At 34.9% G+C, this 27,645-nt stretch overlaps 2 protein-coding genes across 6 annotated transcripts in view; one reads left to right on the top strand and one right to left on the bottom strand.

Annotated features, from left to right (window-relative positions):
• Positions 1-220: 220 nt before the first annotated feature.
• On the top strand, positions 221-16,724 carry LOC126821654 (uncharacterized). 4 transcript variants are annotated; one of them, XM_050550117.2, is made up of 15 exons: positions 221-343; positions 1,505-1,561; positions 2,043-2,169; positions 2,416-2,505; positions 4,567-4,754; positions 5,356-5,404; positions 5,760-5,871; positions 7,028-7,101; positions 7,636-7,715; positions 12,009-12,076; positions 12,341-13,013; positions 14,857-15,023; positions 15,186-15,242; positions 15,517-15,577; positions 16,183-16,724. In XM_050550117.2, the coding sequence occupies exons 1-15, from the start codon at positions 274-276 to the stop codon at positions 16,527-16,529; spliced, it is 2,220 nt and encodes a 739-aa protein (XP_050406074.1). In that variant the 5' UTR covers positions 221-273; the 3' UTR covers positions 16,530-16,724. The 4 variants fall into 4 exon arrangements, with proteins under 4 accessions (XP_050406074.1, XP_055957386.1, XP_055957387.1 ...); XM_056101411.1 differs by lacking the exon at positions 221-343 and adding an exon at positions 440-506; XM_056101412.1 differs by lacking the exons at positions 221-343; positions 1,505-1,561; positions 2,043-2,169; positions 2,416-2,505; positions 4,567-4,754 and having other exon boundaries at positions 5,111-5,404.
• A 3,076-nt stretch (positions 16,725-19,800) lies between these two features.
• Positions 19,801-27,645, bottom strand: part of LOC126821099 (uncharacterized) — an 18,216-nt gene continuing 10,371 nt past the window's right edge. For both annotated transcript variants that reach the window (XM_050549418.2, XM_050549415.2), the window contains exons 7-9: positions 25,237-26,984; positions 23,286-23,372; positions 19,801-22,603 (exon numbers count right to left, since the gene is read on the bottom strand). In XM_050549418.2, coding sequence (XP_050405375.1) covers positions 22,593-22,603; positions 23,286-23,372; positions 25,237-26,797 — 1,659 coding nt within the window. In that variant the 5' untranslated portion in view covers positions 26,798-26,984 and the 3' untranslated portion in view covers positions 19,801-22,592. The remainder of the gene's footprint in view (positions 22,604-23,285; positions 23,373-25,236; positions 26,985-27,645) is intronic.

Here is a 27,645-nt window from a genome sequence, read left to right on the forward strand (position 1 = left end):
GCCCCCGGATCCATTCACTTATTTTGAATTGTTTGTTTATTTGTGCTTTCTGAGTATGATGTCTTGTCCATGTATTTGTTTTTATGTAAATTATGTGTGGTGCAGTCCCCCTGCACTTACTATTAGTTACTTTGGTCTGGATGAAAGAGAGTAGCCAATGAATCAACGTATTTATCTCCCCTTGATTTTGAAGCAGACGATGGATAAATCCAGATGATAACGGATGACAGTCTATTGCCGCAGACGATTCTTTAGCTTGACCAACTCGAAAGAATGGCTTTAATGGAGAACATTTTGAATTCAACAGATGCCATGAACTTAGATAAACTGCTACAAAGTTTTGGTATGCTTATTTTTTTAAAGAGATGAAATTTGTGGACGTGAATAAATAGGAGGATTAGGCCTACCGCCAAGGGTCACGACTCATCGACCAAAGAAATGGCAGACGAAACAAGTGTCGACAACGTGAACGTCAATGAAACTGGCTTGACAACGTTAAACTCTAAGTAAAATAACAACTGAACAACCGAGTGATCTAAATTATCCCATCTTTATTAACCAAATCGGCGCATCTGGACCCAGTAAAGTAACATAACTACGTCTAGTCCTATAGTGGCTACAGTCATGACTTAATAGCCTAAATTAAGACACGCTCATGGTGACTGGTCAGCAGTGAATATTCGCTAGGTCACTGTAATCACTGAAAAGGGATGACATCGATGCTGGTTAATTAACTCGCAGTATTAACTTTTTAAAGTTTTCTCCTTCTGCGAATCTAGGTCATTTTTTGAAGTAAAACTAGGCCTATAGCCTAGTAATTAATATTAATATTAGAAATAGAAATAGTAATAATACGGGTAGGCGGGATAAGCCTAATATACTTAGTAATAGAAAAATAAACAAAGTAAAGGTTAAGGTATATAAAGTAGGCCTAGATCTATAATATCTGGTCAAATATTTCCCATTTTAGTGTAAATAAATGGTTACCGTATACAAAACGAGAAAAGTAAAAGCCACCGAGATAATGATTGGCGGCGCGTGATGATGTGATGTCACATGTTGTAGAAAGCATTTGAACTTATAAATTTCTTTTCATTTTTCTTATCACCAGAGCTAGGGTCGACTTGAAGTGGGTAATCTGTAATCTCGGACTCAGACTAGGCTAGGCCTAGGCTTAAGGAAGTAGGTCCAGGATATCATGTGTAGGCCTAGGCTTATACCTTATCTCTAAGCTTTCAGTAAGTGAATTCAGATTGCTCTTTGACTGATGTCTGTAAAGCTATCAAATGGCAGGTAGAGGTTACTTATTCGAATGATTTGACGCTGTGTGTTGACTCCATAATATTCATAGATAATAGCCCATCGAGTCCATGGAGGCTTGTTTACCCTCATGAAATATGTCATATAATGTTTTGACTGGTTCGTGAACCAAACTAGACAATTTTACACTTACCCAAATATTTATTGTTTAAATCAATTTTACACATATACATATTCATTTCAGAATTTGAAAACAAGCAGTATGTAAAATTGATTGAAAAAGAAAATCAACAGATTGAAGGTACAATACCGGTATTAAAAATAAAATGATTCAACAATTTATTCAGCGACCCCATTCTCAAGAGCACTAACCTTCAAACATATTGCCCAGTAAGAAACTTCAGTGCTGGCACAATAACCAGAAGGAAGGCAAGAACCCTTGAAAAGTTCAACTATCTCTTACTTGTAAAACCAAATTTTGTAAACATTTCTTTATTATGCGGAACAGTTATTTCTTTGGACCACTGCAATTTTATAACCTATCAGATATGTTCTTTGTTTCGTGTCACAAAGGCTATATTAATTTTTTAAATGTCATAATCAAGAGAGGAAATAAACACCTTGCGCTGTTAATGATATCAGTCCACAATATTAATAAAACTATGATGAATTGAAAATTCATCACCATTCGGCATCCACTGCGGACGATAAGCTTTTAGGATATGACCTTGAAATATGACCCTCTTTTTAAACTGATTATTAACATGTTTTGTCTGTTTCAGCTTATTCTAAAAGAACTGAAGAAAGAAAGACTTCCATAACTCACACACAGAGTGCTATTAATCAGCTAGATGATGATACAAAACGTGCACACAAACAATTTACCCAAAATAGAGATAACTGTGAGAGGTAAGTAAGACGAAAACATGTTGACATAAAGAAAAGCAAAAAAAAAATTGGTTATGTTTTCTATTGAAGAAGTTCTCTGGCAAACTACATTTTACTTTATGATATTGATTCGTCGCCTTGAAATGGCCCTGGTGATACTATCTTACAGTTTTCAAGGCGACTTAATGCTTGTGAGTTTAAACATTAAATAGTTAAGATTTAATTAATAAATACATTTTATAATCCATTATAATTTTGTTATTTTAGTTTAAGGAAAACAACCGTTGTGCTTATGGAACACGAAGTAGCTTTGAACAAGAAGTTGAACTCTGTTTTAATTACTACTGAAAATGATAGGTGTGTATGTCGGCCCATCTGTTCAGGGATTTGAGATTTTTTTGAAACTGGGATTGCTTACTTTTCAAGAGGAAGAGCCCTATCGATATACGGAAACAAGCATTGTTTTGCGCTATCTTATTGTCATTGTCAACAAAACTTTGCACACGCTGTACATTAAAGATACATTATGGGAGATTCGGTAACGAGTTGGCAGTTCTCACTATAATAGTTAAAAACTAGATAATGTAAAGGCAATTTGGTGAAAATTTCATTCAAATTGATCCACGATGAACTGAGAACTAAGCGACTGAAATTCCCATAAGCCTCGGTCATCATTACTAAAGTCAGTACGATAAACAGCATAGTCTCGATTATCCGTTTAATCGAGAAGGAAAGTTATGCAGTAAATCGGCTTTCAATCCACTAAAATCACAGGCTAGGGCTGCCATCTAGAGTTGATTATGTCCTGGATAGGTTAATTAATGTCTAATTAATAATTTAGATAACATTTCAGGCCTAAAGAAAGACCTGCAATAGACAGATTTAGCTCTTGCATAATGTATGTTTAAGTCAGAGTTTTTGATCATGTGTTTACGCCTGCATCTCTGTGAGAGTATTTTTTCATATCTGTCTGTTAACAATTGATGTAAACGTTCTTCTGGTTTATGCCCCTTGTCTTCGAAACCTTTTTTGAGATGAGTTCCTTGAATTATCAACTTCATAAGCACCACCCCTCAATGTGTTCTTAATATAGGTATTTGTAAACATTAAACATACATTATGCAAGAGCTAAATCTGTCTATTGCAGGTCTTTCTTTAGGTCTGAAATGTTATCTAAATTATTAATTAGACATTAATTAACCTTTCCAGACCATAATCAACTCTAGATGGCATCGCTAGCCTGCGATCTTTAGTGGATTATGAGCCGATTTACTGCATAACTTTCCTTCACGATTAAATGGATAATCGAGACTATGCCGATTATCGTACTGACTTTAGTAATGATGATTGAGGCTAGTTCGAAAAGTCAAACGATAAAATCTCGGTTCAGAGTGGATCAATTTGAATGAAATTTTCAGCAAATTGCCTTACATTATCTATTTTTAACTATTAGAGTAAAAACTGCCAACTCGTTATCGAATCTCCCATAATGTATCTTTAAACAATGTGTATTTCAAATTTATATTCATATCCTTGTAACGCTTGTATCCCAGAATAAAATTATTCTTTTGGACATTAGGAGGAAATCTTCAGATCAATATGATGAATACGTATGTTTTCGGGTTATCACGGTTGGGGTTCAAACTCATGAACTCGTGATAACCAAAAATATTACAGAGTTCAAGGCGGAATTTTATAAGACTTGAAGGTACCATATTACTACAACTACAATGTTCAGGGTTTTAAAACTAGGGTGTAGACTTTGCAGACTAACTATTCAAGTAAATACTATCTCGTTAATCCTAGGACTAGGGGCTTTTTTCATATTTAAAAGAAAGGACAAGGGGGGAATTTGCCAGACCCAGACATCATTTGAACATGAAGCAGGTTGGTCGGAGTTCTTGAGTGTCTCAGACTAAGTTTAAAGTATATCAAGACATCATACAGTATGTAGTTTTGTCGTTTTCGAAAATGAAGTTAGAGATGTGTTCCCCTTAATTTATCACTCTACAACTATATTCTTGTTCGATTTTCAACTAATATTCGGGAGTAGTTAATAAATTGTGCTACAGTGATTCCATTCTATGTTGAGTGTGTTCAGAAAAGTATCTTCAGAGTTTTACCACTTAAGTTCGTTAAAAAATAAAAGTTGAAAAAATCATTTCAACATGACAGAGTCCTATCGCAGTGTAGACAATAATTTTGCTGGTGGGTGTACGTTACCTTGTCAGACAAGCTCTGTTTTAATACATGGATAGATTTTATAAAAGCTTTCTATTTTTATTAAATCTACCCCTTATATGATTGACTGTCAAATAATGACAATCAAACTCTTTGATATACCGTTATGCAAATTGGTCTCTACTACTTCCTTATTTGTATATAATCTGTCGATTCTTTTTTTATACATCTATATAGGGCCGAACGAAATGGTGTTCTTCAACACTATCAAAATATCTGGGAAGATTATAAGGCTACTTATGAAACTTTCCCTTTGGCAATCAAATTATATAAGGAAAAAGAGGAATTCTCCCAATTAAATATGCAAGTGGAAGAAGCCAGAAAGCAAGCAGATAGGCTGAATAAACAGATTAAGATGGCACAAGGCTTGTATAAACATAGCTATAATAGATCTGGGCCCTGTTTCTCGAAATCTTAACTAAAGATAAAATCCAAATTTTAGTAGATACTTCAAGTTTGATTGCCTAAGCAATAAAATCAATCTAATATTATCCAATCAAATTACTAAAATTTGGATTTTTATCTTAGTTAAAATTTTGTGAAACAGGGGCCTTATTCACGAAATTTTAACTAAGATAAAATCAAAATTTTAGTTATTTGATTGGATAATATTAGATTGATTTTAGTGCTTAGCCAATCAAAACTGAAGTACTAAAATTTGGATTTTATCTTTAGTTAAGATTTCGTGAATCAGGGCCCAGGCCCCAGGATTTAATATCTTTAGTATAGATGAATCATTTTAATTTTAAGATAATGCAAATAAATTCATTAAACTTTACAAAAAAGGATACTGATAATAATGGTGATGAAGCCGATAGTTTAGTGAATTCTGCACATGAACGATTAATGGTCTTTTGTGCAGACAAATAACAGCTTGTATGCGTTGCATATTAATTAAATAAAAGTATGTCTAAATAGAAAAGAAAAACAACATTTACTATGTATATGTTTCTTTTTATCCTTCAGGAAATGACGGAGTGAATTTTAAAAATCTCAACAGTTTTATAACTAAACTGTATCCTTTCAGTTTGTCCGAATGAACTGGTCTAACGATGTTTATGACCTTTTGAGTAATATTATACATAACCTTTTTCTCTGGATAACTAGGAAAATGTCAACTTTAAAACTGGCTGTTTATCTTAGAAAAGCATGATTGTTGAGTATCAATTTGTACGAGATACAGCAGTCCAAGCATTTTGGGGTCCGATGTAATCCAAACTTAACGGCCTATTAAATAAGAAATATTTTCCTCATTGGCTGATTGCTTGTACCCATTTTTGGGCCCAGGATTAGTTTGTTTAATACCGTTTTATATATAGAACATATTCAGATTTTATAATTATTTTATAGTCCTTTTAATATACTGTCAGTGCGGGAATGAAGCTAGAAACTACCAAACTAACCACGCAAATAGAAAATAAGATCAAAGAGAAGGCAAGTCTGGAGAAAAAGCTGGAAGAAATGAAAGCAAAGAAACATCCGGTAATAATTGTTGAATTTTACTTACAAGGTTTTAATCATTTAATGGTGTCAAGAAAATATTTATGTGTGTGTATTTATTAATTAGTGTGTCGGCTTTTAGTTATATTTTATCATTTATTCTTAACTTAATATCAAGTATCACTCCAATGACGATCCATGGACATCGATAGCCACTGGAGTAATTTCACTGACCACAGACAAAATAGGGCAAAATATCACCATCCTTTACCGCATAAGCTTATATTTTTAATTTTGATGGAATGTTTAAATATGTATGTAAACGTTAAAGATACATTATGCAAGAGCTAAATCTGCCTACTGCAAGTCTTTATTTAGGCTTCAGTATAGAAATTATTAATTAGACCTTTATTTATTTACACGACAAGCTCAAAATCAACTATGTAGACCCACGGATGGCTTGGATACAGTCGTCCATTTAAAATTAAATCAATAAATGGGACCAAGCTAACGTTTACCGTTAGTCGCTGATATCACTACCGGAAACTGTTGATGAAAGGCCTGCCAAGCGAGGCTACCAACAGTGACAATTCCGTTCAGAACAAAGTAATTTGACTGAAATTTTCAGCATTTCTTTTTTTATCATTTATTTTTGAATTATTATAGCAAGAATGGACAACTCTTTATAAAACTCTAAACGAATGTATCTTTAATACCTTCTGTTATATTTTTCATTTATATCATATGCTTGATTATGTATTTACCAATGTAAGGTCAATAGTGAGCAAACATTTCCAGTTGATACACAAGGACTTGTTTTGCAATTTTTATGATGAAAGGCCTGCCAAGCGAGGCTACCATAGCCATTGAGCACGTACTTGATAATCGAGAATATGTGCATGGGTGGAGTTATCGTCTGTCAATCAAACGATCGCCAATACTCATAGACGGTGCAGACACAATTGATGCCTATTTCTAGTCCAAACTTCCAACAGTGACAATTCTGTTCAGAACAAAACAATTTGACTGAAATTTTCAACATTTTCTTTTTTTATCATCTATTTTTGAATTATTATAGCAAGAATGGCCAACTCTTTATAAAACTCTTAACTAATGTATCTTTAAGTGATGGGCTTAATGATACAGTTTGGATAAACCTTAAAGTGTTTTCTATTTCTTTATTTTTTAAAATGAGAAGAGCGGTGTTGAATCGATGGAAACGGATGGAGATAAACCAGTAGAAACATCAGGAAGTAGTTCCACAATGATAGGGTTTGGATAATTTCACCGTATTCAAAAAAACATTACAGTAAATTTAGATTAAAAGATAATGCTGTTATGAACTTAGAATCGACAATTTGTAAAGATAACAATATTGTTTCAGCCATCATATTTCTCCATTCCTTGTCTTAAGACGTTATTGTCATAATATTTCATAAACAATTTGATTTGCGTTTCAAAATAAACCCATACCATAACTAATATACTGACAATGGAAAATACAAATAAAACAGTGTTGCAACGACAATATTGTTACACTGCATGAACAGTTTATGTCCAGTTTCATAGCAAAGCTTAATGGCAAGGGAAAATGAATACTAATCTTATTTCTCAATAACTATAGGTCCAACAATTCTTAACATATTTTCATATATTTTTGTTGTTGACAATGACATCTCCATTCTACTCAGTATTAATAGGCTATGATCTCTGTCACATTCTGTTCATATTAATTATACCAATCACTTTCATTATTTGTGATATTTTACAGTAAATGTAACATAAAACCTAATCTTATATCTTCAGAATGTATGATAACGAGGAAGAAGATATCGCAGAACTCAATACCAATAACAACACAGACACAGTTTCAACACAAAATAACGGTATAATTTAAATCTAATCAGAAGCTTTCATTGTTTTAACAGCATCAACAATATTCCCCGGAGCAAAGATTCATGGCGGTATATTCGATTCAAAATTCTAGCATGCTATCGTCTGATTTCTAACTCCTTTCATGTAATTTCTAAATTGTATAATCCAATTTCTTTATTTGTTCAGTGTCAATTTTAAATCTATTTCATCTTATTTCTATTATTAAGGATCACATCCTAAAAACGCGACTTTTCGTACAATCAAGGGTCATAATTCAGGAAGTTACGATCCAATATGCGCGATTATCAAAAGGAACCAAAATCCTTGGGTTATCAATATGTATTTCAAGTTTCATCAAATTCCGATCAAAATTGTGGGCTCTAGAGGATCCACAACCTTGATATACCATATATTTACACTTTGCGTGCAAGAGGCGGCCATTTTGTCTGGCAGTTTTGGTCTGATTTTCACGAAATTCGAACTCAGCCACCATAATGGTGTAACGGTGATATATTCGAACGACTTTTTAAATCGGTTAATAATTGTGACCTCTAGAGGGACCACAAGCTAAAAACACGATTTTTCGTACAATAAGGGGCCATAATTCAGGAAGTTACGATCCCATATGCGCGAATATCGAAAGCAACCAAGATCTTTGGGTTATAAACATGCATTTCAAGTTTCATCAAAATCGGCACAAAATTGTGACCTCCAGAGGGTCCACAACCTTAATATACCAGATGTTTACACTATTTGGGTACAAGGGGCGGCCATTTTGTTTGGCAGTTTTGGTCCGATTTTCACGAAATTCGAACCCAACCTTCATTTCGGTGTAACGGTGATATATTCAAACGGTGTTTTAAATTGGTTAATAATTGTGATCTCTAGAGCGACCCCAAGCAAAAACGCCATTTTTCGTACAATCAGGGGCCATAATTCAGGAAGTTACGATCCGATATGCACGAATATCGAAAGCAACCAAGATCTTTGGGTTATAAACATGCATTTCAAGTTTCATCAAAATCAGATTAAAATTGTGACCTCTACAGGGTCCACAACATTGATATACCATATTTTTACGCTATTTGACTACGAGGCGTGGCCATTTTGTCTGTCGGTTTTGGTTCGATTTTTACGAAATTCGAACTCAACCATCAAAATATTGCGTATCAGGGTTGTGGATCCTCTGGAGGTCAAAAATTATCATCTGATTTTGATGAAACTTGAAATGCATGTTTATAACCCACAGATCTTTGATATTCGCGCATATCGGACCATAACTTCCTGAATTATGGCCCCTGATTGTACGAAAAATCACGTTTTTAGCTTGTGGACCCTTTACAGGTCACAATTATTATCCGATTTAAAAAAAACCGTTCGAATATATCACCGTTACACCGTAATCTTGTTGGAGGTTGAGTTTCATGAAAATCGGACCAAAATTGACAGACAAAATGGCCGCCCCATATACGCAAATAGTGTAAACATCTGGTATATCAAAGTTGTGGACCCGCTAGAGGCCAAAATTTTGATCCGATTTTGATGAAACTTGAAATGCAAGTTTATAACCCAAAGATCTCGGTTCATTTCAATCTTCGCGCATATCAGATCGTAACTTCCTGAATAATGGCCTCTGGTTGTACGAAAAATCGCGTTTTTAGCTTGTGGTCCCTCTAGAGGTCACAATTAATTATTCGATTTAAAAAAAACGTTCGAATATATCACCGTTACACCGTAATGTTGGTTGACTTCGAATTTCATGAAAATCGGGCCAAAACTGCGGGACAAAATGGCCTCCCCTCGTACGCAAATAGTGTAAACATCTAGTAAATCAAGCACTCGGCAAACCTCAACAGATTCCAGTACCCTACATCTAATCTCGGCTGTATGACCAAGTCCGCAATTAGAACTACTTTCAAGTTCCCGGATTACAATGGCGTTGTCCATGACGACTAATGACGTCATTGATGACGACGTATTTGAAGAATGTTTTATCATACAAAATTTTCAAAGTTTGAAGCTGTTTTTCTTTCAAGTTTTTCCGATTTCCTTTAGACAAGGACAAATTTGCACTGAAAATTCTACACACTCTTCGAACGACGCAATTTTGAGAACTTCTTTCTAAACGCGGGCAAGTTTCCCTTATAAGTAAACCGATGCCGCATCGCAAATGTATAGGCGTAGGTGCATATCACTTACTGTCATACAGCCGAGGCTAGATGTAGGGTTCCGGAATCTGCTGAGGTTTGCCGAGTGGTAAATCAAGGTCACAATTTTGATCCGATTTCGATGAAACTTGAAATATATATTTATAACCCAAAGATATTGGTTCCTATCGATATTCGCGCATATCGGATCGCAACTTCCTGAATTATGGCCCTTGCTTTTTTTACCGTGTGGTCCCTGTAGAGGTCACAATTTTTATCCGATTTAAAAAAAAGTGTGAATATATCACCATTACACTAAGATCTTGGTTCCTTTTGATAATCGCGGATACCCAAACTTAACTTCCTAGATTATGGTCCCTTATTGTTGGAAAAATCGCATTTTTAGCTTGCGGATTCTCTAGAGGTTACAATTTTTTTCCGATTTTATAAATCCGTTTAAATACATCACCATTCCACCATAATGAAGATTTAGTCGTATTTTGGGAAAATCAAAATGGCCGCTCTTTGTATGCAAATTGTGTAAAACTATGCAATGCGAAGGTTGTCGATCCTCTAGAGGTCACAATTTTTATCCGATTTTGATGAAACTTAAAACATATCTTTATATCCCAAAGATCTTAGTCCCTTTTGATATTTGCACATTTCAGGCCATAACTTTCTGGATTTTTGCCCCTGATTGTACAAAAAATCGCGTTTGTTTTTAGCTTGTTCTCTATCCATCTGTTGCAAAATGTGGGCGTATCCTGCCTGGCAGCCACTGGTTCGTACATCAGGGGCCATAATTCAAGAAGTTATGGTCCGATATGCGCGAATATCGAAAGGAACTGAGATCTTTGAGTTATAAACATCTATTTCAAGTTTAAACCAAATTATCAAATTGGATAAAAATTGTGAGCTCTACAGTGTTCACAAGCTGAAAACTTGATTTTTCGTACAATCAAGGGCCATCATCCATGAAGTTACAGTCCGATACATGCCAATATCGAAATGAAATGAAATGAAATGGGGTTTAACGTCCTACTGTTCTGATCCTAACCTGGGCTAATGAAGACGGGCATACGCCATACAGTGTGCTATGAGGTCTAATATACCACCATAAAGATTACGGGTAGTATTCAATCATTAAGTATTATTAATTATAACATGATAAAGTGGTGTTTCTGATTAGCTTCCTTTACTACTTCGGCGTAGAAGTAGTTGTAACACGGATCGGAAGCATACTTGATACATTCGCCTCAACCCAAAGATAAATGTGAGAAATATGCCATGGATAAATATATATATATCTTCATTTCAAAGCTATTGTATATTTCAATTCAAAATTGTCAAGGTCAGCGTGGTTTTTATAGAGCATGTGGTAATATGTGTGAGCTACTGAAATGACTTTTCTACAGGCAATGCAACTCTATTTGTCTTTGACTAAGAAAGAAATTTCATTAATAAATAAATCAAAGCCCTACTAATATTATTTTTCTTAGTCCAATATATAATATTTTGCGTAAATCATGCCGACAAAGTGATATAAAAATGTGAATTCCAGATACCCTACCATAAATAAAAAAAAGCATTTAAAGATACATTATGGGAGATTAGATAAAGAGCTGGCAGTTCTGAGTATAATAGATAAAAACTAAATAATGTAAAGGGAATTTGCTGAAAATTTCAGTCAAATTGATCCACTCTGAACCGAGAATTTAGCGATTGATTTTTCGGCCTAGCCTCGATCATCATTACTAAAGTCGGTACGATAAAAATATAGTCTTGATTATCCATTTAATGATTAAATCATGAATGAAAGTTGAGCAGCAGTTCGGATCCTAATCCAGTAAATATTGCAGGCTAGCGATGGCATCGAGAGTTGATTATGGTCTGGATAAGTTGATTAATGTCTAATTAATACTTTAGATAACATTTCAGGCCTAAAGAAAGACTTGAAATGGGCAGATTTAGCTCTTGCATAATGTTTGTTTAATTTGTAAAGTTTTCGTGCGTTATAAAAATGACTTGACAGTGAAAATTTTGAAGTGGAAGCCCGCTCGTAGTGCCTGGTAACCTTGCTTCTGCAATATGTCTTACGAATAAATGTTGTTATTTGGTTTTCTGTTCAACTTGAAGTGTGTTTATTTTCATTTTCAGTTGTTCTGAGCATTGCTCTGTGTGACCCCATGCATCTTGAAAGGCAAGCAGAGCTAATACCCCGAAGGGTAAGGTTATCTATATTTATACCCAGACAATGTCCGTAGACTTTCAGCATGCCAATTACTTATATTTTCTTTCGATTTGAAAGTGATTGCTTGTCACCAATAGGAGTTAAACCTAAAATGTCTGTCTCGTGGGCGAGTAATGGCCTTGTTGAAACATTGTTTAATTTTAAAGCTACCAAGACAGCAAAGTGTACATGTATGTAGAGTAGACTGTAAAACTACTCCCAAGATTTATAGATGTGTGCTTCTATAATGTTCTTTCAGATACAACAGGTTAAGCCTACAAGCACAGTGTATACTACAGGTGAAGATGCGGTGATGTTTACGACACAGGCTCAACCACCAGCACAAGTCCAAGCACCTAAGCTATTTTCTGTTCCGCCATCTATTCAAATAAATCCGCTACCAGTATTTCACCAAAGAATGCCAACTAACCTATCATCCAATGACAAGAATGCGACTCTGCCAAAAACATCCACAACTCAACTAAGAATCAATAACAAACTTAGACTTCCTACCCCACAAGTCACGACACCTTCAACAAAACTAGCACCAAAATTGATATCCTGTCCACCTTCTTTGGTAATGCCGTTAAAATCAACCGGTCCATCTGTAGCCACCAAACCTCAGCCGTCACCAAATACTCCGCGTTTGTTTCAACCATTGACAATGGCAAGGTCGCCAATCACACCAAGTCCAAACATATCTCAACAACAACAGCAGATCTGCAGACCTTGCAATATACCGCCACAATCACCGATCAGCATGCCGAAAACAACACCAGGGACCCCAACTGCACCACATATATCATCCGTTCAAAATGACAGCTCACTTTGTTTTAGTAAAAACATGTCACCTCCATCTCAAATACCTAAACAAACCTCACATACATTAGATGTTACTAAATCACCATTAGTCACAAGTCAAACTGCAAAATGTGAGTCCTCATTCTAGAACTTAATTTCTATGCTGTCAGTTACTAGGTTTTTACTGTTGACACATAATGTATAATTCGTGTGACCTATGAGAAGAGACAATATGGTAGTAAAAGTTTACATTATCGAAGAGACGACGCTACACAAAATTAATTACACAAATGTCTTTACCTTTTTAGACCTAGCATACTTTCTTAATGGCTGGGGAGAATTTCTTTTTCTAAAAAAAAACAAAACAAACATTGTATCATACTGGGCATGGAATTAAACTCGTGAATTTTGGCTTCCTGAAAAAACCGATATACGTCTAGCCAGATATTTTATACCGTGAGAGTCCAATGAAAAGGGATTTATCAAGAAATTATATAATATAACTTTTAACAAAATTTGAATAATAATTAAAATGTCTACAAAGATACGCTGCTATAGCAATGCGGTACACTAGACAAAATTCCAAACTGTTCCGATAGATATGGCTATCGGTACAACAAAAACTAAAATGCCGGGCACTTTGTTTCTGGAGACTGGGGCCATGGTGGCTCAGTGGGTAGGTGTTGCTTACTAACCACTGGGTTTTGATCCATGTCATATTCCTGAAGCAATGGCCCGAGAAATTGCCCTCTCTGGCCTTTGCTGGATTAAATTCTTATACTTGAGCTTTTGAGGGATTGTGTCTGTTCTTCCCGTTCAATCAAATCTCTCTTAAGTACAGCAACATGACAGCTGGGGTCTTCCCTAAAACTTTGGACAGTAATTTAAATATACTTTATGTAAGATTTAGATAAAGAACTAGCCATTCGTGCTAAAATAGTTCGAAAATAGATAATGTAAAATGAATAATTTGAAAATTCCATTTGAATTACTCTATTGTTAGCCTTTGAAGGTTTGTTAAGATGTGTGCAATAATTTCAACCACCGCACTGGTTGTTCGAAGCTAAGTCTCGCTCCTCCATTTTAGCTTAATTCAAAATATGGCTGAACTGTTTGAATCTATTAAATATCGGAGAAATCCGATGCCATCGAGAGTTGATTATGGCATGGATAAGTTAATTAATATCTAATTAATAACTTAACGAACATTTCAGGCCTAAAGAAAGACCTGCAATAGGCAGATTTAGCTCTTGCATAATGTATGTTTAAGGTATTAAAAACGGTGAAAGTATTGTTCGTCTCCAAACATAGTCTCGATTGTCACGCAATTAGTTTTCCTGCAATATTCTGCTATGCACTGGTTAATTGGTCGTAATAAATTTCGTGGGTCATGACGTAACGTTATGTAAACAAATTTGGAGCTTGGTTTAAACTCGAATGATATTGTTAGATATTGATTGTTAATCGGACTATTGACCAGTCATAATTTGGAACAGAAATTTGTTTTTATTACGGCAGTGTTGAGTGAGATTAGGTCTAATCAAACGAAACACTGCGAGAAGTATAGGTCCATGTTGTCCAAGAAAGTTCCAACATGGTTTCCAGTTGTCAGTGGCGAAAAACATAGGTTACATGTGTACGTAAAATAATCCTGGAAAATTGGATTCAAAATAAAAAGCACACCGTGGCACCCTGGTCCAGGCATAGCGTATGCCCATCTTCATTAGCCCAGTTGGTGCAGAAAAGTTAATCCATGTTCCATTTCATTTCTGTTGACTATTGATTCATTAGTTAGATGGTAAGACAGCAGAATTTAAAATCATAATTAACCTTCATGTGTTTCTGGTGGTTTAGCTGTTTCATACAGACATGTTTATTTGTTGAAATCGTATGGGATTATTAAATACTTTTTACTACGCTTAATTTCGTGTTTTTCTCAGTTATTTCATCAGTATAATATTTTATTCATCACAGCCCCGCTAAAAGCCCCGGAAACACCCAAATCATCATCAACAAATTACAATGAGGGCTCAACATCTACTAGCCCTTTTGATCTAAACAAGCATTTGGAAAAAATGAAGCAGATGAGAAAATCGCCTAATGCAATGCCCTTAAAAGGAAGGGCAATGTTTGCTGAATCCGTGAGTTAAATTTAATCGCTGTAAACATTTATAAATTGTCTAACATGAAGTTAATATTATGCAACAAAAGAAGTGTATTTGAGCAAGCAACAAATATTTACAATTCCTAATCGTCAGTCATAATTGAGAAACAAAATATTTCTTTATATACTTTATTTACAGCCCTTGGAAGAATCAAGAGCTTCTAGTCAATTCATACAACCATTTTACCAAGGAAAGGTGGGTATTAATTATTCTGTATACACTTTAACATATCATATGCAATTTATTTGTGGTTGAAATTGATTTGATAAACAAACACGTAGCTTATATTGCTGTATATTTATTTGTGCTAGTCCCACAATTTATGACAATCCAGAGTAATTGTACTTGTTGTAAAAAGATTGTGAAATGATATACTATAGTCCACAATATTCGTCTGCTTTTGATGAAACGACTTTGTCGAGAGAGCTTTATAACAGCACAACATATCATTTCGATTTAATAATTTTAGGCCCAATCTACCGAATCATCAGCTTACAGGTTCTCTTGTTTTGACAATATATCTTCACCGGGTGAGTTATCTATATATCTGTATATCATGAATGACATTGGATCGTTTGCCTCATGCCAACAGTCAGGCACTTATTACATGTAGATAGAAAGTATGATCAATTATGTGGTATAATTCTGAATGCATGCGTTGCTCATGTCAACTCAATGCTCCTGATTTGGCCCACACCCACATGTAGTTGGGATACCAAACTCTGTCATAATGATATAGAATATGTCAACATTCTAAATTTGTCCAATGTTCATTATAAACTTGCAAAGCATTATTGAAATGAAATGAAATTACAAGATTTACAAGAAGCTCCGTTTACTGAGTACAAATAAACCTAAAGAGATTAGACATCATCTTCATTTAGAATTTACATGAATATAATTTATAACGGTACTAACAAAAAAAAAAGAAATTTTTAATTCAATATGCCACCATAGGAAAACTGCCAAATTCATTCGGCTTTTGAAAAAAGGTTAATTGTTGAATTAACTTTCCAATAATCTAAGGTACTTTAAGGGCACACTGAATTTGCAACCGAAGAAAAAGTAATGTCAGACAAAACTATCATAGCTAGCATACGCTTACTTTAATTGTTTCCGGTTTATTTTGTTGTAGAAACATCAAGTGGGGCTTCATTCAGTTTTGGACCTGGAGCCAAGTCACCAACCAGTGAAACATGCTTTAATATCAGATCTGATGTCAAATCACCAACCAGTGAAGCTCCCTTTAATTTGGCCTTTGATTTTGGATCAGGTGTCAAATCACCTACGGGTGATAATAGTTTTATGTCACTGTTTAATGACAATTCAAAAGTTGGGGGAACTGCAGCGGACAATTCCAGTTTTTCCTTCAGTTTTGCTGGAGGTGACAGAGGTGGTGCCAAATCTCCTGAACAATCTGATTTCACTTTTAACTTTGGTGCTTCAGATCCCCAAAGCAAGGGCACTTTTAGTTTCTTCTAAACATCAAGATCTTTTTCAAGTTAGATAATAAACTAATCTGTACATAAAAACAACCAAAACTGGTTTTGTTAGAAACCAGCTAAATGAAGGGGTCTCGATGCTGTATTTAAGAATCTTGTATATCAGTTTCATTCATATGACAATTAACTACTATTAACTTTAATTGCACAGTGCATTAAATTATTAATTTAATCACATCGTATTTCTTATAAATCTTTAATATGATCCATTTCTAATGTGACTGAACATATGGCCTTATAAGAGCCCAACAGAATCTTGCAAAATTTCACAACAATAACAAATGGTGTATTTTGTGGTAAACATATCAGTTCAGGGGCCTGTTTCGCGAAATTTTAACTGTGATAAAATCCAAATTTTAGTAATTTGAATGGATAATATTAGGTTGATTTTAGTGCTTAGCCAGTCAAAATTGAAGTATCTACTAAAATTTGGATTTTATCTTTAGTTAAGATTTCGAGAAACAGGGCCAAGTTTTTGAGAGTACTGGGATTATTTGACAAATCACATCAAAATAAAAGGCATGCTGCACAAAGTTGCAGGTGGGCGTATCGCCTTTGTCTAAGAAAGTTGTGTTCATTACAATTACTGTACAACAATAGCTAATTTAATTTATTTAAAGTGTGTTGATCAAATCAGTCGGTATTGATTCTCCTTTTTGCCTCGGATTCAACCACCACTTGGGCAGAAGTTATTCTCTCGGCTAAAAAATCTTTATTCTCTCAGCTACGAGAGATACCGTAGAGTCTGATTGAAAAGAAACCACTCATTCAACAAATACACATAACAGATGGATGACAGACCTACCCGTCCAGTTAATAGAACGGACAATATCACCTCTGTCCACAAAAGAGAGACACGTACTAGTTGCCGGCCACTTCGGATTTCCTTGACATTTTAGTTCAAACCTTAACTCTCATATAAATAAACTATTTGGTACTAATTCGTACCTAAATATATTAAATTGATGACCTTACTACTTTCTGGACAATTCTAACCGGTTTTATACGCCCACATTTTCATGTGGACGTACATTTTCGTCGCCCCTGTCCGGACGTCCGTCCGTCCACAATTGTTTGTGAACACTCTCAGTCACAATTTTATCCGATTTCAATGAAACTTGAAATATAGGTTTATCACCCTAAGATATCACTTCCTTTCGATACTGGCATGTATCGGACTGTAACTTCATGGATTATGACCCCTGATTGTCCGAAAAATCACGTTTTTAGCGTGTGAACACTGTAGAAGTCACAAGGTTTATCCGATTTGGTTTAAACTTGAAATGTATGTTGATAACCCAGAGATCTCGGTTCCTTTCGATATTCGCGCATATCAGACCATGGCTTCCTGAATTATGGCCCCTGATTGTACGAAAAATCGCGTTTTTAGCTTGTGAACCCTATAGAGGTCATATTTTTTATCCGATTTAAAAAAACGTTTTAATATATCACCGTTACACACTAAGGATGGCTGGGTTCGAATTTCATGAAAATCGGACCAAAACTGACTGACAAAATTGCCGCCCATCGTTCTCAAATAGCGTAAAAATATGGTATATCAAGGTTGTGGACCCTATAGAGGTCCAAATTTTTATCTGATTTTGTTGAAACTTGAAATGTAAGTTTATAACCCAAAGATCTCAGTTCCTTTCGATATTCGCTAATAGCGGACCATTACTTACTGAATTATGGCCCCTAATTGTACGAAAAATCGTGTTTTTAGCTTGTGGACACCGTAGAGGTCACAATTTCGGAAAAATCGAAATGAAACTGTCCAACAAAATGGCCGCTCTTTGTACACAAATTGTGTAAAACTATGCAATACGAAGGTTGTCGATCCTCTAGAGGTCACAATTTTTATTCGATTCTGATGAAACTTAAAACATATCTTTATATCCCAAAGATCTCATTCCCTTTTGATATTTGCGCATTTTAGACCATAACTTTCTGGATTATTGCCCCTGATTGTACAAAAAATCCCGTTTGTTTTTAGTTTGTTCTCTATCCATCTCTTGCAAAAATGTGGGCTTATCCTGCCTGGCAGCCGCTGGTTATCCGATTTTGATGATATTTAAAACATATCTTTATATCCCAAAGATCTCAGTCCCTGTTGATATTTGCACATTTTAGGCCATAACTTTCTGGATTATTGCCCCTGATTGTACAAAAAATCGCGTTTGTTTTTAGCTTGTTCTCTATCCATCTCTTGTAAAAAATGTGGGCGTATCCTGCCTGGCAGCTGCTGGTTATTTAAATGTGCCTATTTAAAGGATACATCTATTGGGTTGAAACAAACTTTTGCCACCAACAAGTACGATCATTGAATGAATCATAGACATAAGAACTGCAACTGTAGTGTTATTATTTTGTCTTCGTACCAGATCATCTTGTGAAGCTACCCATGGAAATTACCAGAAATGGATAAAACTGGCTATAGGGCAGTCATCAAATACCTGCAACTGAAAGGACTAACCCCAACACAAATACATGTCAACATGGACTCCACTTTAGGGGATGATGCCTCTTGCTGTTCCACAGTAAAGAAGTGGGCTGTGGAATTTAAGTATGTGGTAGAGAGGGAGCCTTAACGATGACCCGCGTCCTGGAAGTCCATCGACATTACCCGGGTGCTCAACATATTGCCGGTGTTGTGAGCATCTCTCATGAGAGGGTTGAGCACATTATAGCCTACGAGTTAGGAATGACAAAGGTGTCTCCAAGATAGGTGACAAAGCTCTTGACTAACGATGAGCAAGATGTCAGATTCCTGATGTCCCGTGACAATCTTCGCCTGTTTAAAGTAGATCCTGATAATTTTTTGGCCAGGTTTGTAACCATGGATGAGACCTGTTTGACCCGTTTCCAAAAATGAAAAAGGAACTAGTCGGGGGTCAGTTTTCTAGTAATGATTACGTCATGTCTTTTTAAGGGTGGCTGAAGAAAATTTCTTCCTGACCAGCATCTGGAAGGGGACTATGTAGAAAAATAAATGGAAACCATCAATATTGTATGTTTTCACAGACAGGCTTAGAACTTTTCAGCCAGCCCCTGTATTTAATATGAATGTCAATTGGGTTTGTCAGTACTCCCACGTGTCTACATTTCAGTTTTGTGGGTCCTAATAAAGGGAAAGCTCTTGTCAAAATGCCACATTTTTGATCCAAATGTCTCCAGACTTCCATAAATGGATTTTAAACAAATCTCCAGGACAAGACCGAAATATTAGGTAAAAACAAGAATCCAATCAATAATATGCTTCAAATATTTTATTATTCTAATAACCAATAAATATCAGACACTTAAAGCAAAATAACACCCTTCATCAACATGGTTTTTAACATCCTCCCAGTCCTTGATATTCAAATACCACAAACTTCAAATGACTAAATCTTTCAATTGGGTCAAAAATAAAATTGTCTTTCATTGGATTTGTGTGTTGATGTCCATAGATTTAGATAATGCCAGTTTCGAGACAATTGAATTTGTGATTCACTGAGAAAAATTAAACTAATCTTTTGAAACAAAAAAGTAATCCGATACAAAACAACACATCAGGTTAAACAAATTTAATACTTTATTTTGACCCAATATCAGAGAGATTTAGCTCCTTTCAGACAGCTAATAGACAAGCACACCAATTCTTTTTTTAAACCCTATTTTTAATAAAATATGTTAAGTTTATACACAGAATAATACAGCATTTTATGATAAAGAATAGAGGTTTTTTTTTTATATCTTCAACCCTGAAGAAAAATACTATAATATTAAAGGATGTATTTACAAACTGACATCAATATCTCATAAGTGCTTTAATTATAAATAACACAACCCAAAGCAAAGTTCTAAAATATCTGACATGTCATAAGCGATGAATACCTGGTATGATGATGGTGGGATATACAAATTAAGGAAAAATGGGTTAGTGCTAAATGATAAGGCCAGCTCAATTTTTCAACAATCACATGACAAAAATTGAGCTGGCCTTAACAAATACATTTAGCCCATGAAATGGACTGTATTTAGTCTACTTCCTGGTATCACTAATTATAAGCCAATTAAAATGATCATAATAATTGTCAATTTCAGACATTCAGTCACAATTCAAACATTTAAGTTCTTAACATGCTGACGAAAGTCAATTTATCAATTTCTGAGAGAAAAAAAAAGTGTAGACAACATGATTTTTCTGGAATTCTTAAAATATTGTTCTTTACAAGAGATGAAAACACTTTTCGAACTAGCTGAATAAATTAACAAATTACAAGGCTACCGATAAAACATACTTCTAGTTAGTCTCTGGTATTCTGATATGGACAAGGCCCTATATCAACTAAATGTCTGATACATTTCTCTACCACAAATGACAAACAATCACTAAAATACAAGAATTATTAATTATAAAGATCACTATTGGGTATAAACTTTACATCCAAAAATATACAGGTATACAAATACATAATAAGTCAAATAATCTTTTCTGTAATCATGAAAATTTCAAATCACAGCAAAAAGAAAATTATACAATAATAAAACCACTACCCAATGTCTGCAGTTATAAATAGAACCAGTGGTTGCCAGGCAAGATATGCCCACATTTTGCAAGAGATTGATAGAAAACAAGCTAAAAACAAAAGTGAAAGATATGGTCTAAAATGTGCAAATATCGAAAGGGATGGAGATCTTGGGGACATAAACATATATTTTAAGTTTCATCAAAATCGGATAAAAATTGTGACCTCTAGTAAAGGGTCCACAACCTTCGTATTACGTACTTTCACACAATTTGTAAACAAAGAGAGGGGAGTTTCGTTTGGATTTTCCCGAAATTAGAATTCAACCTTCATTATGGTGGAATATTGATATATTTAAAGGTTTTTTTAAAATCGGATAAAAAATTGTGACCTCTAGAGAATCTACAAGCTAAAAAACATGATTTTTCTTACAATCAGGGGCCATAATCCAGGAAGTGACAGTATGATATGCGCAAATAGCAAAATGAACTGAGATCTTTGGGACATAAACATATACATGTATTTTAAGTTTCATCAAAATCTGGTAACAATTGTGACTTCTAGAGGGTCCACAACCTTGGTATGACATACTTTTACACTATTTGCATACAAGGAGCCGCCATTTTGTCAGGCAGTTTTGGTCCGATTTTCATGAAATTGGAACTCAACACTGTCATTAGAGTGTTAATGGTGATAATTAAATGGGGTTTTTTTAAAATTGGATAAAAATTGTGGACGGACGGATGGACAGGGGCAACGGCATAATACATCCACATTAAAATGTGGGTGTATAAAAAGTAATGATAAAAGATGATTAATCAGATGGATAAAAAAAACCTCAAAGGAGACTAAAAAAAAAATCAAAAAAACTATATATTAGGTTTTTGTTTTTGTGTTTTTATTTTGTCAAAGGATCACTTACTGGACTAAATGACTTATCAAAAACATTATGTTTCAAAGCACCACATTACATCTGATCAAGCTGTTGAATGTATGATTATCCAAGTTTCAGTAACATTTATCCGGGTTGCATTGATAATACCATATATTTCCGATTCATAAGTTTTCTTCCTGTAATCCGGAGAAAACCTTTATGTGTGGTTATTTATAAGATCATTTTTATTCTTTGAAACAAAACCAGGTCATGTTACTCTTTTTAAGCGAGGCAGGGGTACATGTATCTGGGAACCAGAATATTTATATAAATGTCCTTAGAATTCACTAAAAATGGGTATCCCCCACATTCATTCCACAAAAATAATTTCTTCACAGAAAATGCAGAGAATGATTGACATGTTCTTTAATGAAAGAATGTACATTCAATGATTACACTAATCTGAAACACTGTATTCAATTTAATAAAACATGCCCTTTATCTTGATGTCATTGCATTACACCGGGCACATCACCATTTCTTTGAAAAGGACATTGACAATAACACTCAGAAGCAACACTCCTGGATAACATGGTTCAGTTCTTCTCTTGACACTATTAATTAGTAGGAGACATCTAGATGAACAACTCCCTCAAGCTTACAAAGTTGCTGAATATAAAAAAAATGGATACAAAATATTATTTAAAGTAACAATATATCATGTATATATAGATTAAAATGCATTGGTGACTTTTTTTATCATCTATTTTTGAATTAATATAGCAAGAACAGACAACTCTTTATTAAACTCTTTAACTAATGTATCTTTAAAACAAGATTTACATCATTTGACAAATGACAATATTACGGTAACCAGTTTAGGTCATTTTACAAAGAGTTGGGGAAACAGTCAATTGGCAAATGAAATGAAATGGAGTTTAACATCCTACTCCAAACTGGGCTAATGAAGACAGGCATATGCCATACAGTGTGCTATGAGGGAAATTTTGCCCGAACAGCGGAACTACGGCCTACTCTTATATCGAATTCTAACTGTCAAGGGATCTTTTACATGCACGCCAGTGTGTACACAGGACCTCGGTTTTTTGTCCCATCCGAACGACTAGACAGCTGTCCTTGTTCGGCCCTCCGTCCTGCATCACTGACAAGGGGGAACCACGCCGGAAAATCTGGATGAACTTTCTCGGCCAATGCAGGGATCGAACACCAGACCTCCAGGCTAGCGAGTCAGCGTCTTACCCACTTAGCCACTGTGACCCACCCATCAGTTGGGAATATTTACCACAATTACTGCTAAATATACCAGATGGTGTTAAACATGCATACTTACATTCTATTTTTTCTAATTCAGCTAAAAACTGAGATTCCAGAAAAGAATCTTCACAAAGAAATGAGTCATTTTCATCGATAAACAAATCTGAAATAAACAAATAGAAATGTATCTGCTTGTTAATTAACAGTATTGTTAAAGTTGGATCGCTAAAAGAAATATCATTCCAGAAAAATATGTTCAGTATTAACAAGGATATGATGAATTGAAAACCACATTCTGCAGACGATATATAAACAGTTCTACCTACAATCTTTGATGGACCTCTTTTTAATCTAAGCCAGCATCTACTGTTTACGAATAATGTATTGTTAGATAATCAATTTGTCCGAAAAAGACAAAGGATGATTTATGGTAATACAATAAAATAAATTTAATAAATACTTTTGCCAAGAAAATACATGTAATTTATTTTGAAAAACATTATATTCAAAATAACCTACACTCACTGATCCACTTGAGAGTAAGGTGTATACACCACATTAAATATATTTCCCCGAAGGTTGCCAAATTCCTTTAAAACAACAACAAGCAGTTGCCATGCAAGATACACCCACATTTTGCAAGATGGATAGACAACAGTAACGATCTGATATGCACTATTATCGGAAGGAACCAAGATCTTTGGGACATGAACCTATATTTCAAATTTTGTCAAAATTGGATAAAAACCGTGACCTGCAGAGTATCCACAATCAAAATGTGAACAGACACATGGACGGACATGGGCAACAACAATATTATACATCCACATGAAAATGTGGGTGTCTAAAAAGTATGTACAACAGTACAACTCAATGACAGCAAAGCAGATTTGTAACAAGATTTTCCCTACAATATAATTTGAACATGTCCTTTGCAACTGTAATTTAAATCTGAATTTTCTGGCAGTACTCTAAAAGCACTCATGTCTATTTAAGAAGTATGTCAGCTTAAAGACTAATTAACCAGCGGCTGCCAAGCAGGATATGCACACATTTTGCAAGAGATGGATAGAGAACAAGCTAAACAAAAAATAATTTTTTGAACTATCAAGAGCAGTAATTCAGGAAGTTATGATCCGATATGCGTGAATATCGACAGGAAGCAAGATCTTTGGGTTATAAAGATATATTTCAAGTTTCATCAAAATCAGATCAAAATTGTGACTTCTAGAGGGTCAACAACATTGATATACCATATATTTACACTATTTGCATACGATGGGTGGCCATTTTGTCCGTCAGTTTTGGTCCGATTTTCACGAATTTCAAACTCAACCATCATTAGGATGTAACGGTTATATACTAAAATAGTTTTTCAAATCGAATAAAAATTATGACCTCTAATGGGACCACAAGCTAAAAACGCGATTTTTCGGTACCATCAAGGGCCATAATTTAGGAAGTTACGATCCGATATACGCAAATATCAAAAGGAACCAAGATGTGTGGATTATAAACATGTATTTCAAGTTTGGTCTGATTTTCAACCAGCAATACTTTGTAACGGTGATATATTGGAATGTTTTTTTAAATCAGATAATAATTGTGACCTCCAGAGGGACCACAAGCTAAAAAAGGCGATTTTTCGTACAATCAGGGGCCATAATTCAGGAAGTTACTATCCGATATGCGCAAATATCGAAAGGAACCAAAATATTTGGGTTATAAATATGCATTTCAAGTTTCATCAAAATCGGTTCAAATTAGTGACCTCTATAGGGTCCACAAGCTAAAATCATGATTTTTCGTACAATCAGGGGCCATAATCCATGAAGTTTCGCTCCAATACATGCCAAGATCTTTTGGAGTTAAACCTATATTTTAAGTTTCGTCAAAATCGGATAAGAATTGTGACCTGTAGGGTGTCCACAAACAATTGTGGACGGACGGACACAGGCCACGACAATATACGTCCACATGAAAATGTGGGCGTATAAAAATACACAAACAATTATTTGTACATATACCTTGACTTTGTGATACAGCACTGTCTAATGGCTCAGATGAACCATTAGAATTCAAACGCACTGGTTGGTATGAATAATTGGCTGGCTTCATATTTGTAAATCTTGAAGAATTTGATAGATCTTTATTTTTATTACTTTCAAGAAGATTCTTTGAGTTTGTAGCCTGTGTTCCAGTTCCATTTACTGTTTGTTTTGGAGATCTTTTCTTGAAGGCGTATTTCTTATTTGATGGGGTTGTATTGATGACTTCTGTGTTATTACAGATTTTTGATATCGGTACATTTCCATTCAGTTTAATGATTTTAGGTACATTTGTTAATGCCACTGTCTTTTTCATAGCATTGCCACTCCTGGAGAAAGGTGGCTGGGGGGGTTCTGCAACAGATGAACTATTTTGACCTCGAGTTTGAAAAGTTGGTTTTAAAATTTGATTTGACTTAGACACCTGCAGTTCCTTATTATCACTAATTAAAACGTTGTCCAAATTCTGGGCATCTATTTCTGAGAATGAAAAATCGTCTTCTTCAAACATGAAAGAAAGTGTTTTGTCTATAATTTCATTTGTTTGACATTTCTTTATATCTGTTGATTTTATTGTTTCTAGCGTTTCTTGATGCGTTGACTGACTCTCCAAAATTTCATCAGGTTCCGCCAACTGGCGCAAGATCTCATCAGATATACTTGTATCCAATAAATCATCTCTATTTTCAGCTCTAAAATTTTTAAGAGGTGTTACAGTTTCTTTTATTTTGACGAGTCTCTTAGTTTGCAGTAAACCAGTTTGGTTGATCTTTATTTCTTCGTTTATTTTTGGCATGACATGAACTGAATCGTTTGTTATAATAGATCTACTAGAATTAATTGGGTTATTAGTTTCTGAATTTAGTTGTCTTATAGGTTTGACCACTTTGGGATTAATAGCCGTGGAAGGCAACATGGTAAATGACCTTACAGGTTTGATAATTTTACCATTGTCATCTTTAATGCTACGTACAAATGTTGACTTTCTTGTTGGGGTACTTGTCAATCTGCTAGAGCATGCATCAAAACTATGATGCTTCCTAAAAGGACTCTTATTTGAAGTTGTAAATTTGTCAAGAGAGTTTCCATTTATTTGTGAACTGTTAAATTCACATGATGGACTTCCGGAAAAACTACTGTGTTTACGAAATGTACATTTGGAAGAACCATAAAAACTGTTACGTGACAAAACAGCTGATTGTTCGGAACTTTCTATTTCAGCACTATATGTATTTTGACTGTTACTATGTCTGTTATTGCCACTAGTTTTAAACCCAGGTGGAATGCTAGATGTCTGCTGAACTTTCACATAATTTTCATTGTATGTTTGGACATCATTATTGGAATTGGTACCTGTCTTTACAACAGATACAATCTGAGATTTTCCACTAGAGAAACATCTGTTATTGTTATTTGAATCAGATGAAGTCACAACACTTGACGAGATTTTGGAATCTTTTGAGGATTTCCCACTCAAGCCTATACTTTCTCGCTTCCTTTTACTACCAGTACATAGTTCAGCCAGTCTTTCCAAAGGCATTTGTGAAGCTGCAAGAATAAAGGAGTCATCGTTGAACAAATCATCATCACTCCATGTGTCATCAGCTTCCTTCGCTGGTGTTGTACCTGTACAACGAACCACACCTGTAGGCAATAGTTGATCTTCATCAGAAAACAAATGATCATACTGGTCATCGATAGAATTCTTTTTGCTCTCATTTTTTGCACTAAAGAAAAAATAATAATAATAATAATAATGATAATAATAATAAATGAAATGAAATGAAATGGGATTTAACGTCCTACTGTTCTGCTCCGAAGATAATAATAATACATGCACATATCAAGTATAATAATATATTATAATCTTTTAGAGGCATTTAGTAACTGGATAGAGCACTATACTATAACACATACTTATTTGGGCGACGTTTCAAAGAGTATTCTCTGAGCATTATCAAGCTAATACAGTAATACAATAATGTGAGGCAAATATACAGAAATGAAATGAAATGGGGTTTAACGTCCTACTGTTCTGCTCCTAAACTGGGCTAATGAAGACGGGCATACTCCATACAGTGTGCTATGAGGGACATTTTGCCCAGGCAGCGGCGCTACGGCCTACTCTTATATTGAATTCCAACTGCCAAGGGATCTTTTACGTGCACGCTAATATGTACACGGGACCTCGGATTTCGTCCCATCCGAACGTCCCATCCTTGCCAGGCCCTCCGTCCTGCATCACTGGATGAACTTAAAGGAGCTAAATCGCTAATATTTTGGACCTAGAAATTGGCACAAATGGGTCGCAACACATATAATAATGTAATATGAATTTATATAAACTGTTTTACATTCAATTGTGTCCGTTTTACTGTGAATTGTCAT

The sequence above is a fragment of the Patella vulgata genome, chromosome 5 (genome assembly GCF_932274485.2).
Source record: "Patella vulgata chromosome 5, xgPatVulg1.2, whole genome shotgun sequence".
Taxonomy (NCBI): Eukaryota; Metazoa; Mollusca; class Gastropoda; family Patellidae; genus Patella; species Patella vulgata.